Source organism: Tupaia chinensis, unplaced genomic scaffold, assembly GCF_000334495.1.
Source record: "Tupaia chinensis unplaced genomic scaffold, TupChi_1.0 Scaffold000180_1, whole genome shotgun sequence".
NCBI lineage: Eukaryota > Metazoa > Chordata > Mammalia > Scandentia > Tupaiidae > Tupaia > Tupaia belangeri.
The window spans coordinates 3,475,178-3,493,721 of record NW_006159655.1 but is presented as its reverse complement, the minus strand read 5'-3'; the positions used below and the strand labels follow the sequence as shown (position 1 = coordinate 3,493,721).

At 39.0% G+C, this 18,544-nt stretch overlaps 1 protein-coding gene across 2 annotated transcripts in view; it reads left to right on the top strand.

Annotated features, from left to right (window-relative positions):
* Positions 1-18,544, top strand: part of AKAIN1 (A-kinase anchor inhibitor 1) — a 57,237-nt gene that overhangs the window by 718 nt on the left and 37,975 nt on the right. Inside the window, exon 1 of one of the 2 annotated variants that reach the window (XM_006146496.2) lies at positions 144-227. The exons of the other annotated variant lie outside the window; for it this stretch is intronic. Coding sequence (XP_006146558.1) covers positions 212-227 — 16 coding nt within the window. The 5' untranslated portion in view covers positions 144-211. Of the gene's footprint in view, positions 1-143; positions 228-18,544 lie in introns of those variants that run through there. 2 annotated transcript variants of the gene reach the window in all.

Below are 18,544 nucleotides of genomic sequence, written 5' to 3'. Positions count from 1 at the left end.
GTGGCGTTGTGGAGGCAGCGCGCGCCGCGGCGGCAGGAGCTGTGGGCCCGGGATCGCGCGGCGGGGAGCTGTCCGAGGTGCTGACCGTCCCACCCGCGGCCCGCGCGCACCCTGCGCGCCCACCTGCACGGGACCCCGCCAGGTCCTGGCCTTCCCCCCTCCGTCTGCCTGTCGTTCTCTTATTCTAGGGGCGTAGCGGCTGGAGGAAATCATGGTGTTCGCTCCAGGTACACCGCACCTTGCTTTTTCACCAGGTGTCCAGGAAGGGAGCGGGGTAGAACAGGGAGAGGATATAGGGAGAAAAGGCCTTTACCTTATGGGCCATCTGCGCGTTTCAGAGTTACTGTCTGTGTGCGAGCGACCGGCGGGTGCCTCCGCGCGTAGCTTTCGCCCCTCTCCCCAGTCCCACTCCATCTGTCCTTTTAAGAATCTCCAGCCCTTCCTAGCCATCACCCCGCCGCTCCCATTCTCATCTGGCTCCTCCACACCCCGTCCGAGCTCAGGCACCTTGCGAATTGGGACCTTCGCCAGCAGCATAGGCTCCTACACCGGCGGGAGGGTGGAGAGGTGGGGCAGCGGAGTGGGCTTCGGGGTACTTCGGTGGGACTCTCTTCGCTGCTACTTTCCGCAGAAGTGGCAAAGTGATTCTGTTCGTCCGGGTTTCTAGAGGAGAAGGAGGCGAAGTGGGCGAAGCCACGGGAGTGGGACGAAGGGCAGAGGAAAGCTAACCCTTAAGGAATTCGGTCTGAAACTCCGGCCGAGGCTGCAGCACTGAGGAAGCGACTGCGGCGCCGCTGGCCGTTGCAGTGTCTTTCACAGCGAGCGATTAAGGACCTTGGTCCCTTTGCTGCTACCGCTGGCTACAAGTTGGCGAAGAGTCAGATTTGTCTGTGGTTGACCGGCTTGCTGGCGTGTGCGTGCGTGTTTGTTTGAGTGCGCCCCACTGGAGCAAGGACCCGGGGGTGTGTATGGGTGAGGTCAGACTGAGTCAGGAAGCAGTGGGGAAAATGTGGTCATTGTTACGACGCTGTCTCTAGGCGTAAACAAAAACTTCTTTCCCTTACTCTGAAAATTTAGACTCTCTTTTCATTAAAGACTGCAGCGGGGGAACAGAGTGAGGAAGAGTAAAGGGGCCTAGAACTCTCTAGCTTTGCTCTGGGTGTTTAACTTTAGAGGCTGGTTGCATTTGCTGTGGGCATGGGCCTCAGAGAGCTGAGAAGGAAACATACATTGCACGCCATTTTTAAAAGAGAACTATCGAGACTAGGTTTCGAAAAATTCAATTAGCAAAACTTGAGAGGAGGGAATGCCCTGTCCCCTCCGGCCCCCTCCCCCTCGTCCCAGGATGTAGCTGGGACGGCAGGAATGGCTCTTTTGTGCATTATAGGTAGTGACTCAGAGGCAGGTCCAGGAACCCTTCTGCTCATTCCAAAAAGCTCAAAGGGAGAAACTGTTCTGTGTGGGGACGAACAGAAAATCAGCACAGACTCGGTGAAATGGGGAAACAGCTCTGTGTTGTTTTTATAAGCCACTTAACACTTTACACAACACTCTCCTGCTGTTACCTCATTTGGTCTTCCAATTGCCCTATGAGGTAGAGAACTTCATCCCTATTTTACCACCTGAGGGAGGCTGATTCTAGACAGTCTTGCCAGTCTTAGCTGGAGTTTTCTGAGCTTAGATTCTGTCTCTTTCTCAGATACTTCAGAGCAGCCTTGCTTCTTGGCAAAATGTCTCATCAACTTCAGGGGCAGTTGCTTTTTGATTCACGCTTAGATGTAGCCAAAGGCACAGCATATCTTTCTGTGGTGGTTGTGATTGGGTGGTGGGGTGATGTGGGGGTTGGCAGGTTGGTGGGGTGATGTGGGGGTGCAGGTTGGTGAGGTGGTGGTGTTGTCCAGAGCTAGAGGTGTTGAGGGATGTTAATGAGGCATTTCCTAAATGCTTCATTGTGGGTGGAGGACAGTGTAATGAACAGGGGGGAATTTCTGTAGTGGATTTACTTAGTTTAAGCAGGTCACAATTTGGATAGGCCTTAATTTCTATTTTACTTTAAAGTTTTATATTAATGTTTTTCACTGTGGGGAATGTTGACACTCTTCTAAACTGTCAGAGATGGCATAAACTGACCTGGGTAGGGTAGGTACAGAAATCTGTGGGAAAATATTTTTGGTATTTCTTTAGTTCTGAGGTTTTCTTTAAAAATCTGAAAGATTTTGGTACATTAAGAACTGGGTGCTAAAAATATTATGTCAATTTAACTTCTCATCTATAAATCATATGTTTTATAATTCATGGAGTGATATTATTTTTTTAAAAAAACCAGAACAGTGAGTTGTTTTGAATTTTGTCAGCTTTTCAGCATTAAAACCACATTTTTAACATATTGGTCTTCTAAATCTCCATAATCTGGGAATCCAGATGTTTTGTACTAGTTAAGGGAATTACTATCCTATCCTTTTCCTCTAGGGCAACTCACCATTCAAGAAAGGAAGAAACAGGAACAGGTGCTAAAAATCACTCCAAAGTTAATAAAAGGGTATTAGATAAGCCAAGGTAAATACAATAAATTAACAACAAGCTCTTCATAAAACTGGGTCAGTGGATGCTACACTATTCAAAACATATTGTAGTGTTTTGGATTTTAGCAAAAGAAAATAAGAGCTCTGAGGTATAGTTCTAAACTGGCTTCAGCAGACAAGTGTGCCATTGACTGGATCTACTGCCTCTTTGCTTGCCTTAAAGGCAAAGGTGGAAAGAGACAGATTCATAAAGCAAGTTTCAGTCTAGATATACAACAGAATAAAGAGACACTGGAACAGGAATAACTATAATTAGGATTGATTCTTATTGTATGGTATAAAATATCTTTCATTTTCTTCTTTCGATTAGGGTAGAAAGTTTAAAAATTGTGTCTAAATTGGGCAGGACCTTTGGGTGGTTTCTGAATTTGCATAGGACAGACAATTCAATTCAATATCTTTGCTCTTTCTTAGTTTTTTAATAGACTTTGTAATTTAGAAGGCATTGATTTTGTGCATACCAATTTTTAAACCTCTTAAAGGTAAGGTGACATGACTATGACTTTTTTTAATTTATGACAGAGCATGTGTGCACACAAAAGAGAAAGAGGGAGTGAGAGAAGCCCCCTCCACGGGGCTTGGTCCTGCAGTGATCCCTTTCCTCCAGCCCTCCCGCCTTCTAGGATCCTGGGAACATACCAGGTGTGTTTTCAAGCTTACTGAGCCAGGGACTCAACGTGAGGCCAACATGTGGCTTCCAGCTCCATAATTTGGTATGCTAGTGACTACACCATAGAGACTGAGCCCCCAGTGATCACTTTTTAAAATATTTAGTTAATAGAGGCCACTTATCATTCATTTCTTCTTCCCTTTATGGAAGTTACATAAAATTAACAGCTAAATGGAGAATAAAATATAAACATATTAATATCTCTGTAAGTACTATATATTCCTGAACAGTGATTAGTCTAAGCTGGGGCACATAGCTCAGGTTAAAGGTCAGAATGAGGTCCTTGGGGGAACCAGCAGTTAGCATAATGGCTATGTCGCTGGACTCCCACGTAGTCGACCGCCGTTTGTGTCCCGGACCTGGTGGTTTAAAACTCACGCCAGGCGCGTGTGCGTGCATGCCCAAGATCCCGAGCGGAGAATGGAGGAGAAGGGATTGTGGTGTGACCATCCCCCCTGGGGGGTGATTTCTTGCTTTCTGTCTCTATGTCTCTCTCTGTCTGTCTGGTGAGCGCACGCGCCCTATAGCACAAACCTTCCCCCCCCCCAAAAAAAGGAATGAGGTCCTTGGGGGAACCAGCAGTTAGCATAATGGCTATGTCGCTGGACTCCCACGTAGTCGACCGCCGTTTGTGTCCCGGACCTGGTGGTTTAAAACTCACGCCAGGCGCGTGTGCGTGCATGCCCAAGATCCCGAGCGGAGAATGGAGGAGAAGGGATTGTGGTGTGACCATCCCCCCTGGGGGGTGATTTCTTGCTTTCTGTCTCTATGTCTCTCTCTGTCTGTCTGGTGAGCGCACGCGCCCTATAGCAAAAACCTCCCCCCCCCCCCCAAAAAAAAGGAATGAGGTCCTTGGATTCTATTTCCTTAATCTTTTTCTTCCTACTCCTCCAATTCTCCAAAATTGAAGGTAAAATATTTCTAGAGCACCATAAGATTTAACACGAAAGAGTGACACCAATATGGAGAAATATTTTTGCTCCCATTCATTATTCTGTGTTGAGCTGTTTTTTTTCTGTAGCAAAAGCTTACCTTTAGGAGGAAAAAAGTTTTGGGAGGGGATATCTGGACTTCCATATGATGCTGTTGGTTTTGTTGAGAATTATCAAGGCACTCATACCAATATTTAAACAAAATCAAAGTACAAGATGGAAGTTAAGTCCACTGGCCATTAATATTGGAGGTGAAAAAGTATATAAGAGAGTATCAGGATATTTCTTGGCATAATTCCAGGAAGAGAGAATGGATATGATCACAAATTTGAATATCTTCCCAGTACCATGGTTTCACCCAAAGAATTCCAGAATCTAAACAAGAGACTAGTAACTCTTTAAGGAAAAGCTAGTAAGGTAAAGAGTGTGAGGTGGAAGTTGTAACCACAGCTTCCCTTCACTCCCCACTTCTCCCAGTTTTCAGTACCTCTATGGTGGGCCTCATATACGCTGTACTGTTTGACTTATTTGGATTACCTTTAAATCAGATGCATGGTAAATAAAAAGATATTTTCTTTTCTTGTTCACAAATTAAGCAAAGTATAAGAATTTCATGGGGGAGAGAGCAGCAGATGGCCTAGTGGTTAAGGTGCTAAATTCTCACATGGTCGATTGCTGTTCCAGTCCCGGACCTGGCAGCTTGAGAGTCACACTGTGTGTGTGTGTGTGTGTGTATGTGTGTGTGTGTCCATGCCTGCAGTCTCAGGAAGAGAATGAGGGAGAAGGGGTTGCAACTTGGCCATTCTCCTGGGGGTGATTTCTCATTTTCTCTCTGTTTCTGTCTTCTCCAGTGAGTATATTTACCCTATGGAAAAAATCTTTGAAAAAATTTCTTGGGGGAATAAAATGGTATAATTGTAAGAAATTAAGTAGCTAATCTCTTGACTCAAGCTTAGTTTGAAGAACATTGAGCACCAATATTTCTAGAGAGAGTTATTCAAGATAGTTTAAAAATAATTTATTTTAAGGTAGCTATAGATTCTATTCATTTATATAAACCTTTTTACCAACTCCTGATATATTGATGACTAAATAAATTATAGGGCAGACTGTCTGCCAACCCAATACATTCTTTTGTTAGTATAGTCTTTTAAAAACTTATTGATTCATCATTTAAAAAATTTATATACAGTAAGATTGATTTCTTTGCATACAGTTCTATGAGTTTTAGCACATGTATAGACTCGTGTAATGACCATAGAGCAATTTCATTACAACAAAAATTTTTCCTGTGTTAGCACTTCTCCTATCCCAAGCCACTGATCTGTTTACTATCTGTAAAGATTTGCCTTTTCCAGAATGTCATATAAAAGGAATCACATAATGTCTCAATCTGCTGGCACTGCTACAGCAAAATACCATAGACTGAGTGGCTTCTAAACAATAGAAATTTAATTCTCACTGTTCTAGAGACTGGGAAGTCCAAGAACAAAGTGCTGACTGACTTGATGTCTGATGCCTTGCATGGCAGAAGGGCAAGGGGTCTCTCTCTGGCTTGTTTGTTTATAAAGGCACTAAAATTTTTCAAAAGATGCTCTGCCCTATCACCTACTCTTGTCTCAAAGACATCAATCCCTATCTCCATCATCTCAGGGAGTGTCTTCTAACATACGAATTTTGCGGGAGACAAAAACATTCAGATTGTACTATACAGTATGTAATCTTTAGAGATTGGCTTCTTGCACTTAGGATAATGTATTGCATCAAGAGTTCATTGCTCTTAATTATTGAGTAATATTCCATTGTAGGATATACTCTAAATTGTTTCTTCTCCTCCTTCTTCCCTCTCCCCCCTGTTGAAAGACATTTAGGTTGTTTCCAATTTTTGGTGATTATGATAAACCTGTGTTAAATATTCCTGTATGTGTATGTAAATGTAAGCTTTCATTGGTCTAGAGTTAATACCTAAGCTTGGGAATACCAGATGTTAAAGTAAGTACATGCATAGTTATTCTTCAGGAAGACTGTACTACATGCATTAGCACCAACAATGTATGAGAGCTCTAGTTGCTTGGCATCCTTATCATTTCAGTGTATAATAATATTCATTGTGGCTTTACTTAGCATTTACCTATGACTAATGATTTTAATATATTTTTTTCCAATCCTTTATTTGCCATATATATTTTTTCTTTGATGAAGTTTTTGTTCAAATCTTTTAGACATTTCTTGGGAGAATATCTATTTTCTTATTGTTAAGTTTTGGGAGTTTTTATTGATATATGTAGTCTGGATATGTTTTATTGTCAAATATGTGATTTGCAGCTGTTTTTCCCAGTTTGTGGCTTGACTTCATTTTCCAAATATTTCTATTCAGAGCAAAGTTTTTAATTTTTATACAGTCTAATTTATCTTTCTTTCTACTTTTATAGATTGCATTTTTTTTTTTGAGAGATTTTTGCTACAGGACGTGTGTGCTCGCCAGAAAGACAGAGACAGAAAGTGAGAAATCACCCCCTGGGGGATGGCCACGCCACAGTCCCTTCTCCAGTCTCCTCTCCAGATCGTGGGCATGTGCCTGATCTGAGTTTAAGCCACTGGGTCTGGACCCGAATCACGGTCGACTACATGGGAGTTCAGCGACATAGCCATTACGCTAACTGTTGGTCCCTAGATTACACTTTTGATGACTGAAAACTTTTTGCCTAACCCATGGTCATAAAGATTTTTTTCTATGTTTTCTTCTAAAATTTTATAATTTACATGACGACCTATAATCAGTTTTCAGGGTTTTTTTTGGAGAGATTTTCACTATAGGGCGTATGCACTCGCCAGACAGATAGAGAGAGACATAGAGACAGAAAGCGAGAAATCACCCCCCGGGGGGATGGTCAAGCCTCAATCCCTTCTCCTCAACTCTCCTCTCAGGATCTTGGGCACGTACGCACATGCGCCCGGCGTGAGTTTTAAGCCACCAGGTCCAGGACGCGAACCGCGGTCGACTACGTGGGAGTCCAACGACATAGCCATTATGCTAACTGCTGGTTCCCAGTTTCCAGTTGGTTTTTAGATATGTCATGAATTTTAGGTCAAGGTTTTTTTGTTTTGTTTTTGCACAAGAATGTCCAATTGTTATAATACCATTTGTTGGAAAGACAATATTTTGGGACCAGCAGATGTTGTGATGGTTACGTTGCTGGACTCCCACATAGTCAACCATTATTCTAGTCCTAGACCCAGCTGCTTGAAACTCATACTGGATGCATGTGCGTGCATGCCCAAAATCCCAAGAGAAAAATGGAGGAGAAGGGATTGAAGTGTGGCCATCCCTCCCACCCCTGGGCGATGATTTCTCTCTTTCTGTCTCTCCTGTAAGCAGACTTGCACTAGAGCAAAAATCTTTCTCTTAAAAAAAAAAAAGGAAAAAGAAAAGAAAAACAATATTTCTTCATTGAATTACTTATGTGACTTGTTAAAAATTGACTTTATGTACATTTGTTTTTAGGCTCTTCATTCTGTTTCAGTCTTTTGTTTATCTGTCTTTCCACTAACTCCAGATTGTCTTGATTACTGTAGCTTTCTAGTAAATAATAAAATCAATAGTGTGGACCTTCTAATTTTTTTTTCAAAATTGTTTTGGCTACTGTAGTTCCTTTGCCTTTTTATATACCTTTTAGAATCAGCTTGCATATATCTAGATAAAATCCTGCCCCAATTTTTGTTGGTATTTCCTGAAATTTATAGCTTATAAATGGAGAATTAATATCTTCATTTATTTAGATCTTCTTTGCATTCTTTCTTCAGTATTTTGCTTTCAGCATACTACAGATATTACAAATGTTTTGTTATATTTGTACCTAAGTGTTTCTTTTGGGAGCAACTACTGTAAATATCGTTTAAAAGCAATTTGGCTTCCAAACATTTATTGCTAGTGTAGAAATACGTTTTATTTTTACATGTTGACCTTGTTTCCTATGATCTTGCTTAATTCTCTCAATAGTTGTAGGAGTTATAATCCTAGGATTATTATTATTATTTTTAGGTAGGCAATCATGTGGCTTGCAAGCAGAGACTGTTTTGTTTCTGCTTTTCCAGTGTTACACTTTTATGCACCAACAATGAGTTCCAGTACAATATTAAATTGGAATAGTGGGAGTGGGCATTCTTACCTTGTTTACAATCTTAGGAGAAAGCATCAGTTTTTCACTATTAATGATGATACTAGCTGTTCTTTTTTGCCTTTTTTTTTTTGTACATGCTTATTATTAATTTGGGGAAGTTTCCTTCTGATCTTACTTTTCTAGATAATATTCAACATGTTGAATATTATCAACTAGTTTTTCTGCTTCTAATGATTTGATCTTACTATTTTTCTTCTTTAGACTGTTAATATGGAGGAATGATCTACTGATTTTCAAAACTTGAACTAGTCTTACATTCCTGAAATAAAACTCATTTGATAATGATGTATTGTTTTATACATATATTGAAGGATTTAATTTGTTAATATTTTGTTGAGGATTTTTTCATTGGTGGTCACAGGGCTATTGGTCTATAATTTATTTTTCTTGCATCACAGTTGCCTTTTGGTATCAGTATAATACTGACCTCATAAACGAGATGGGCAGTGTTCCCTCCTCTTTAATTTTCTAGAAGATGTAGTGTAGAACGGTGCTATAGAATGAACGTTTGTGTCTTCCCTCAACACTTTGTATGTTGAAGCCCTAACCCCAATACGATGGTCTTTGGGAGTAGGCTTTTGAGAGATAATTTGGATTAGATGAACAGAATTCCTTGTGAATGAAATTAGTGCTCTTTTAAGAAGACATGCAATAGAGATGATCTTTCTACAATGTGAGGATACAGGAAGAAGGTATCCATTCCTAAATAAAAAAGAAGGCCCTCACACAGGAACCAAATTGACTAATATCTTGACTTTTGGTCTTCCTAAAGTCCAGAACTGTGTGAAATAAGTATCTGTGGTGTAAGCCACTCAGTTTATGTCTTTCTGTTGTTGTTGTTGTTGTTGTTATAACATCCCAAAATAATGCAAATGGCATCATTTCTTCTTTAAATATTTGACTCACCAGTGAAACTATCTGGTGTAAAGCTTTCATTGTAGAGGGGTCTTTAACCATTAGTCCAGTTCTTTAATAGATAAAGAACTCTTCTGTTTATCTTAGTGAGTTTGGGTAACTTTTTATTTTATTTATTCATTTATTAAAGCAAAATATTTTACATTCAATCACCGTGTATCATTACAGCATGCCAAATGTATTTTCCCATCATGAATACACTGTATATTGGTTCAGTCAAAGATATTAGTATACCCATTGTCACCAACAGATAATTTTTCATTTTTGTGTTTCTTAAATGTTTGGTAGCTTTTTTAAAGCCTATTTGATGTAATTTGTGAATTATGTGAATAGGGTTGTTTGTAGCATTCTCTCACTGTCTGTCTAGTGTACATAGAGTCTATAGTGATATCCCCCTTTTGTTCCTGATGTTGACAATTTGTATCTTTTATCTACTTTTGTTAGTTCAGTTTATTAATTGCAAAAGATCTTTTCAAAGGAACATTTTGGCTTCATTGGTTTTCTTTATTGTAATTTTTTTTTCTATTTTCATTTTACCTGTTTCTTTTTTATTATTTCCTTCTTTCTGCTTATTTTGACGTTAGCTTGCTTTTGTTTTTCTAGACATAAGATAAAATTTAACTGCTTCATTGGGATCATTTTTTTCTCTAAAATAAATATTTAATGCTATAAATTTTCATCTAAGCATTACATTAGAACATCCCCATTTTTTTTTTTTTGAGAGGTTTTTGCTATAGGGCATGTGCACTCGCCAGACAGAGAGAGACATAGAGACAGAAAGCGAGAAATCACCCCCCAGGGGGGATGGTCACGCCACAATCCCTTCTCCTCCATTGTCCTCTCGGGATCTTGGGCACACACGCACACGCACCTGGTGTGAGTTTAAGCCACCAAGTCCGGGACTCGAACCGTGGTTGACTATGTGGGAGTCCAGCGACATGGCCATTACACTAACTGCTGGTCCCAACATCCCCATTTTTTGATGTCCTATTTTCACTTTTATCCATTTCAAAACATCTAATTTCCCCCAAATCTTTTCTTTATTCCCTAGATTATTGAGAAGTGCATTGTTTAGTTTCCTATTATTTGGAAATTTTCTAGGTATTTTTCTGTTATTGAGTCCTAGTTCAGTTATATTATGGTTAGAAAAAAAACTTTCCCATGGCTTTGATTGCTTTAAATCTGGAAAAGTGTATTTATAAACCAGAATTTGGTTTATCCTGGTAAATGTTTCATATGCACTTGAAAAAAATGCATATTCTCTTTTTAAGTAGAATACTCTCTAAGTGTCATTTTGACATAGTTGATTGAAGGTGGCATTCATTTCTTTTATATCCTAGTTGATGTTCAGGGTACTTGGTCTATTGATTATTAGAGAGGAGTGCTAAAGCCTCTGGCAAAAGTCATGGATGTTTTTCCATTTTTCCTTTTCGTTTATCATTTTCTGCTTCATGCATTTTGAAGAGCTCTTACTAGATGCATATGCATTTAAGGTTGTTATATCTTCTTTGTGTACTGAAACTTTTATCATTAGGTAGTATCGATACCTTTTTATTTCTGGCAACCTCCTTCTGAAGTCTATTTTAATTGGATAATAACTCCAGCTTTCTTTCCATTAACATTTGCATGATACAGTGGCTCCTCATTATTTGCATTTCATATTTGCAAATTTGCCTACTCATTAATATTTATTTGTAACTTTAAAATCAATGCAGCACTTGTGCTGTCATTCTAGGGCATGCGCAGAATGACAAAGTTTGAGTCATCAACATACACATTCATTCCTAGCTAAGGCTGTACACTCTGCCTTCCTGTTGCAGCTCTTATTCTGTAAACCAGTGTGTTTTCTGTGTTCTGTTAGTGCCATGCTTTTCTCATTTTGGTGCCTTTGGTTGGTAATTTCACTTTTAAAATGGCCGTTAAGTTCATTATTGATGTGCTGCCTCATGTTCCCAGGCACAAGGAAGTGTAGTGTGCCTTACGGTGAAAATGTATGTCTAGAGAAAGTTTGTGTAGGCATGAATAATGATCCTCTTGGCTGTGAGCTCAATGTTAATGAATCAACAGCATGTATTCACTATTTGTGTTGAATTCACTAATTTATTTATTTCAACAGAAATGTACATAGCACAAGATTATGTATTGCACAGTTGACAAAAATGTTGTAATAGAGGCTCACAGGAACCTAACCCTGAATTTCCCCTAAGAGCATTGGTTGTATATTTGCCAAGTCAGGGCTTACAGCAGTTCTGTGGAACATAATCTGTGAGTAATGAGAGTCCTCTGTATGTTATTTTTCCATCCTTTTATTTTAAATTACTTTCGTCATAGTGTTCACTGTGAATTTGTTGGTAGGTCTTGCTTTTTAATCAAACGCAGAATTTTAAAGGTGGTTTAAGTTGTCTGCTGATTACTTGGATACTTTTTCTTCTATAATTACTGTATTTTTGAATCCTCATTGCCACTTAAAATTAAATGATATTTCATTATCTAAAAATTTTGTTTATTATAGTTTTAGAAATTTTAGAAAGCATACCTAATCAAAAAGAAGAAACTGAAAATCATCTAGCAATAACCACTATTAATATTTTGTATATAACTTCCCAGACTGTCTCTATAAATACATCTAACTTCCTTTTACAATAAAATAGTTATCCTGACATGTATGTTATTTTTGGATGTAATTGTTTATACATTGTACTGCAATATTTTTCATACCATTCAGTTGTCATCTATATATTACCTTTTAGAAAGATAAAAAGCAAAAGGTGTCATTATTTCCATTTTTTTTCCCAAATGATACAAGTAAGGCTCTGATTATCTGACCAATTTTGGGTTGCAGAACCAAAGTTTGAAGTTGGGTCCACTTACTTTGTACATACAAACTAGTTATTAAATAAATAGGGAGCAAAGAAATAAAATGCATGCTAGGGGTAGAGACAATAAAATAGGTATGCTTGATAAAGCTGGTCTTCTTTAGAGAGAATCTTCTGTATATTAAGCAACTCTCTTCCACATTAGAGTATGTGAAATGCTCCTCTCTTGGATCACAGAGAACTGGACTCTGTTCTTGCCTCACTGCCTCCTGGACTCTACATCTACTTCTGTCTTTTAGCATCAGTGATGGAAAGTAAAAGAATAGACAGCCAGGAGTACCAAGAGTTGTCCAAGGGAAAAAAGGTTCCAATAAATTTACACAACGATTTATAGTTTTCAAGGCATTTATATTAACTAAGCGACACATGAAAGAGCTTTCTAGGGCTGAGAATAAATGGCATTGGGTTAAGTATTGTCTCCCTGGAGACTGGAATATTGCAGTTATTCCATAGCAAGTCAAAGATGAGGCAAAATTGGTTGTTGCAGAAGCTTGGGTGTGGGGATGGATAGGTTGGGTTTAAACTCACTATACCATTTCCATACTTACTGACATTGGGTAAGTAATCTGGTCCTACTGATTTACTCATCTCCAAAGCAAAGAACATAATATTTATCTTCCTAGATGGTGATGAAAATAAAGATGAAGTGTTTGGCTCAAGGTAGATGAAATGGTAGCTATTACTGACATTCTTATTTTGAAAAGAAATGACTAATAATGTATTTTATATACACATGCAGGTATGTAATATCAAGATCAAACCATCAATCTTGGGAAACCATAGATAATTAATAAATAAATAAAGTTGACTTTTTTTGTGGAAGATTGACTCTCTGGATCACTACATTACCTGGGTAGAGGCTATGAAACTTTAAAGCAAAATGCTCTGACAAGCTGAATTGATGATAAAGCAGATGTCTGAGTGCATCTTCGGATGAATAAGTTATGAATCATGGAAAGTTGCTGTATAAAGGCTTGCAGCTGCATGCTTGAAAGCAGATGGCCATCTTGCTGATCTGAATAATTCTGATCTTGTCTAAATTTAAAAGCTGAATACATTAGGTATGAGGATGAGCACCTAAGAACTTAGCAGCCCTGATTTTTCTGGTCAGGACATAATACATTGTTTTTCATACTTGACTAGTTAGGATGCATTTGTCAAATTTTGAGGCATTGTTTCATAATCTCTGTGCTTCCCCACTCCCAAGAGGGCATGGAGGGCATGTGTGCTCTCCAGACAAGAAACAGAGAGAGGAGAATGCACCTCTTAATGGAGGATGGCCATGGTGCAATCCTTTCTCCTCCATTTCACCATCTTATTGAGATGTTGGACATGCATACACATGTGCCTGACATGTATTTTATTTCAAGCTGCCAGGGTCAAGATCTGAAACACAGTTGGCTGTGGGATCCAGCTTCTTTAACCACTAGACCATGACAATGCCTGTCCACCTTGTGCTCTTCTAAATGATCAGCCTGAGCATTTAGAGGTTTAATGTCTTTGCTGTCAGTAACTACTTTTATTGGAAAGACAACATAAATGTAAGAAAAGGCAAGGGAACTTACATTTGTAGATGACCTACCACGTGCCAGATGTGTCACGTACATGTTCTCAGCAAGAAATAACTTCATAAAAGTCAGGGATGAACTAGAACTATCTTTCTCTAACTTTTGACTAAAATGCTATTCTATATTCCAGTGACAGTTGACCTATTTGCACAAACAAGCAAACATTCCTTTTAAAAAAAAAATCTATTCTTTTTTTTTTTCAAGTTGAGAGAAGTACTGCTATGGTACTTAAGAGATACACTCAAATTATGAATGTAATATCTCTGTTGTGGATGAGCATGATGGGTCTATTTGATATTTAGTCAAGATGTCTTCATGGAATTCACACCTTGAGTTGCCTGAGAAAAGTACTTAATTTTTATCTCCATAGGATATTTTTCTAATATTATTGTGCATTTATTTCTGCTCCTCCATTTTAATTTTATATTTTTGTAGGAGTTAAAAAATAAAATTATGTGTTTATTGCAGTACCATGGATGAGATTTTAATCACTCTTCACCAAGGAATTTAGAATGAAATTCCCTATAGACTTAATTGCAATCTGACTCATGTTTCAGAATAGATTATTTCACCACAGGATAAGGCCATGCTATACAGTCAATAAATAATAGTTACTTTCCTTTAAAAATAACTTATGTCAAAGACAACTTTTAAGACTTTACTTATCTTGTCATTCTTTCTAGTGCTTACCAGGCAATCTAGTTCAGTGGAGCTGTTGACTATAGGCTGGAATTCAGTAAAAACAGTAAATACAACCAGGTTTTCACCTCCTCACCTTCAACAAGGGTAGCTTTCTCAATGAAGGTCATATATACCTCTCCTGGGGAAAGAGAAAATAGCAACCTTGGTGAGAGTGGAGCTAGGGATATCAGGCAAGACCAAGGTGGTTGGACTGTCTTACCCTGGGTCTGCATCCTCCTGAGAAAGTTTCACTGGATAAAGCCTTGCTCCTACAGTGAAAACCGTCTTCTGCCAACTGTCCTTCAGCACCGCTGGGCCATGCATAAGAGCCTGTTGTGAGTGCTAAAGTTAATGATGGGGAAAGAGCCACTACTGAGGAGGAGGAGTCTTTTTGTCATGGTCTTTTAGGTACACAGATGCACCTTATAAAGAAAGGGTCTCTAATGTCTTCAAGTGACGATAAAGTTGTCCTCTAAAAGGAGCATATTAAAGACCTGAGAAAAGATTCTCTAAGGTTTATTTGATCTGGACCCCGAATTTGGCCTCTAACATTGATCTTCTGCTTGAGGTCATCTCCTTTTAATGGTCGCTACCTCTACCAGGACAGGCTGAGGGAGAGCTATGATCCCTTTAAAGAGTTGCCTTACACGTAGGTAGACAAGTTTTCTCCTTGGTTTCTTTAAGCATTGCCGAAGTAGACTTTTATTTTTTCAAGTAGCTTTTAAAAGCTAAAAATATATTCATGATAGTGCACATGCAAGCTAGGTAGAGAGAGAAAGGACCTTGATAGGGTTTTGTCTTGCTGTGATCCCCCTTTGTAGACCTCCAGTTTCTCAGGGTCTTGGGCATGCATGTATATGTCCAGCATGTTTTCAGGCTCACCTAAGAATCTGAATCTGGGCTCAGCCATGTGGTTTCCAGACTGGACCAGAGGTAGATATTTATTAAACACCAGGGAAAACCCCAAAGAAAATTGGCATACAAATACCTTAGAGGGGTCAGGATTTTTCCCTGTTTGTAGATGTTTTACTTGTAAGTCCCTGTTCCAGCTTACCCCAGTACTATCTGTGCTGTGACTCAAGGGTTCTCAGGACTGGCTACACATTAAAATCCCCTGAGAAGCTGGGTCCAAACCTGACTGGGAAAATAAAAATCTCTAGGTGTGTTCCCTAAGCATACACATTTTAAAAAAGCTCTTCAGGTTATTGTGCAGTTGGGTTAAAAAGCACTGCTCTTACTTCAAATAGCAAGTACGAGGGGCAGCTTGCTTGGTTCTTTGCACTCCTGGTCCTTGGTACATGCAAGCACTCAGTACACATTATATAATATAAATGAAGAAATGGTGGAACAAATGGTCGTCTTTCTTTTTACCTCATAATCTTCTCATTAAAGTTAAAAACTAAGAGAAGATTCTAACTCTGCTGCCCACATGGGTCTTTGCACTCAGGCTCTGCCCTGGTTGGAGGGACATACCTGGTCATTAGCAGCTCTGTAGGGCTGTCATTCTTTTGATACCAGGAGTGATCTTGTCTGACTTTTTCATGGTGAAAAAGTCATTTTTCTCATTTATTGAATGACCATCCATACAGCCAGATTTACACACACCATTTTGCAGGAGAGTCAGTAAGTCAGGCAGATGAGATGTACCATGGTTAGATTAGAGTATAAAGCTAAGATAGAACAGTTGGCCAATAAAAGAAGAAGAAAGAAGAAGCACTAGCCACCCAGAGGGTGACTAATCATGGATTTGCACTGAGGAACTTAATGACAATGCCTCTCTTGCCTGGCTGCTCACAGGTGTGAGTTTTAAATGGATAAAAGTCGTAGTTTAAAGGGAAGAAGGCAAAACTAACAACATATATGCTCAGGGATGCCCTCTCAAGAGGTAGTCTAAGCAGCTTTTGTTATTCCTTTAGATAATAATCTAGGTAAAATAGAGAAATAGGGACAATTTTCTTAGTTCCACATTTCAGAAAGGCAAATTATTGCAAATTTGAAACACAGAAGAAAAGGATTGAGGTTAGTAAATTACTTGAATTAGTTTTCCTTTAGACTAAAGGCTTATATTTTTGTTGAATAAATTAACTTAGAAGCAATTTACATGTGGTAAAATAAACACAGCATATTTATTACTTACAGTGTATTTATGCAACGTATTAGTCTGAAAGTAAGTATTTAATGTTATTTAATATACTAAGTCTCCCACTTTGTTTTGGGAATCCTGGGACTGAATTGTCTAAATGTTTGTTTTATGTCATATGGCTATAGGAAGTTGATTTTATATATAGGTGGAAAATATGAAATAAATACATAAGATACCTTCATATTTTAAAAAATATATAATTCAAAGTCAATATACAAAGTATATGGACCTCATGACATGTGAAAATATTACTTGGCTTGGAGTCAGAAAGTTGGATTTAATACAGTTTTTCTACTTACCTGATATTTGATTTGGAGAAAATTATTTAATCTTTTTGAAGCTTAGTTTATCTTAATTTGGAATAATTTTTCTTTTTTTTTTTCAAGTTTCTCCTTCTCTTTGCTCTGTGAGATACAGAAAGGGTGAGAGAAAGGGAGACAGACAGAGAAAGGTGGAGAGACAGACAGTCCAACAGGGTTCCCAGACTGTGATTCAACCCCAGCTTCACTTAGCCCTGGATCACGGGCATGTCTCCCCCAGGGTGTTCACAAGAGTCTCTGGAGGTGAACTGAGAACCTTTCCATGAGCATCAGCCTCACAGAGAATTGCATCATTAGCATTGTGCTACTGTCAGTCCTTAATCTTTCTTTCTTATCATATAGAGTTTCATAATGGTTTAAAGAAAAATTTACTGTCAAATGTGCTTAATAGATTATCCATCATATATAAGTTTGTTATAATTTGTGTTTGTTTTACTTTAAATGAATACATCAGAAAAAATATCCCACAATTTTGTTAGACACTTTAATGAGTCTTTTTAAAAATATTATTTTATTATTTTATTTTCTAGAGAGAGTTTTGTTATAGGGCGCATGCACTCACCAGAGAGATAGATAGAGAAAAAGAGACAGAAAGCGAGAAGTCACCTCCTAGGGGGGTATGGCCATGCTATTATCCCTTCTCTTCCATTCTTCTCTTGGGATTTTGGGCATGCACGCACCCATGCCTGGCATGAATTTGAAGTCACCTAATCTGGGTCTTAAATCGTGGTTGACTACATGGGAGTCCAGCAATGTAACCACTATGCCATCTGCTGATCCCTAATTACTTATTATTTTTAAGTTTGCTATAGGGCATTGTGTGCTCACCAAAGAGAGAAAGTGAGAAAGTAAACCGCCAGGTCCAGGACTCAAACCATGGTCAGTCATATGGGAGTCCAGTGCCTTAGCCGACATGTCACCTGCTGACTCCTTATGAGTTATTTGTATCAGCTCACTGCTGCTTTAGAGCTGAGGCTGCACTTCTATTGCATGCTATTTTTGGGACTTGCCATATTTTGCTGTATCCCCCAGACCAACATACCTGAAGCTACTGTTGGTGTCTAGGATGAACTATGTACATCCCTGGAAATATGTGAAGACATTTCAAAGCTCTGTGGGTACAGGGAGAGTTAAAGAAATTAGATTCTATGGTGTTATTGTAATATATGCTCTTTCTTAAAATTGATTTGCTTGAGAAATCACTATAGTTTCTATTATCTAGCCACCACCTTTGTATTTGCCGTTTTCTCTTTTTATGAAAGGAGGAGATTTAAATCACTCTTCTCTAATCTTATATTGTCTTGAAGTGGGCCAATTTGCCAAGGTGGACCTTGATTGCTTCTGGACATCAAGGTCCTATAGAGGTCCTTGCAAGGGAATCCTTATGTCTCTCCTATAGGGCAGGGAGTTGAAGGAGGCAATCCTCAAGAGTTTTGACTTTCGGGAACCAGCAGTTAGCGTAATGGCTATGTCGCTGGACTCCCACGTAGTCGACTGTGGTTCGCGTCCTGGATCTGGTGGCTTAAAACTCACTCCAGGTGCATGTGCGTGCGTGCCCAAGATCCCGAGAAGAGAATGGAGGAGAAGGGATTGCGGCGTGACCATATCCCTTGGGGGGGTGATGTCTCACTTTCTGTCTCTAATGTCTCTCTCTCTCTGTCTGTCTGGCGAGAGTA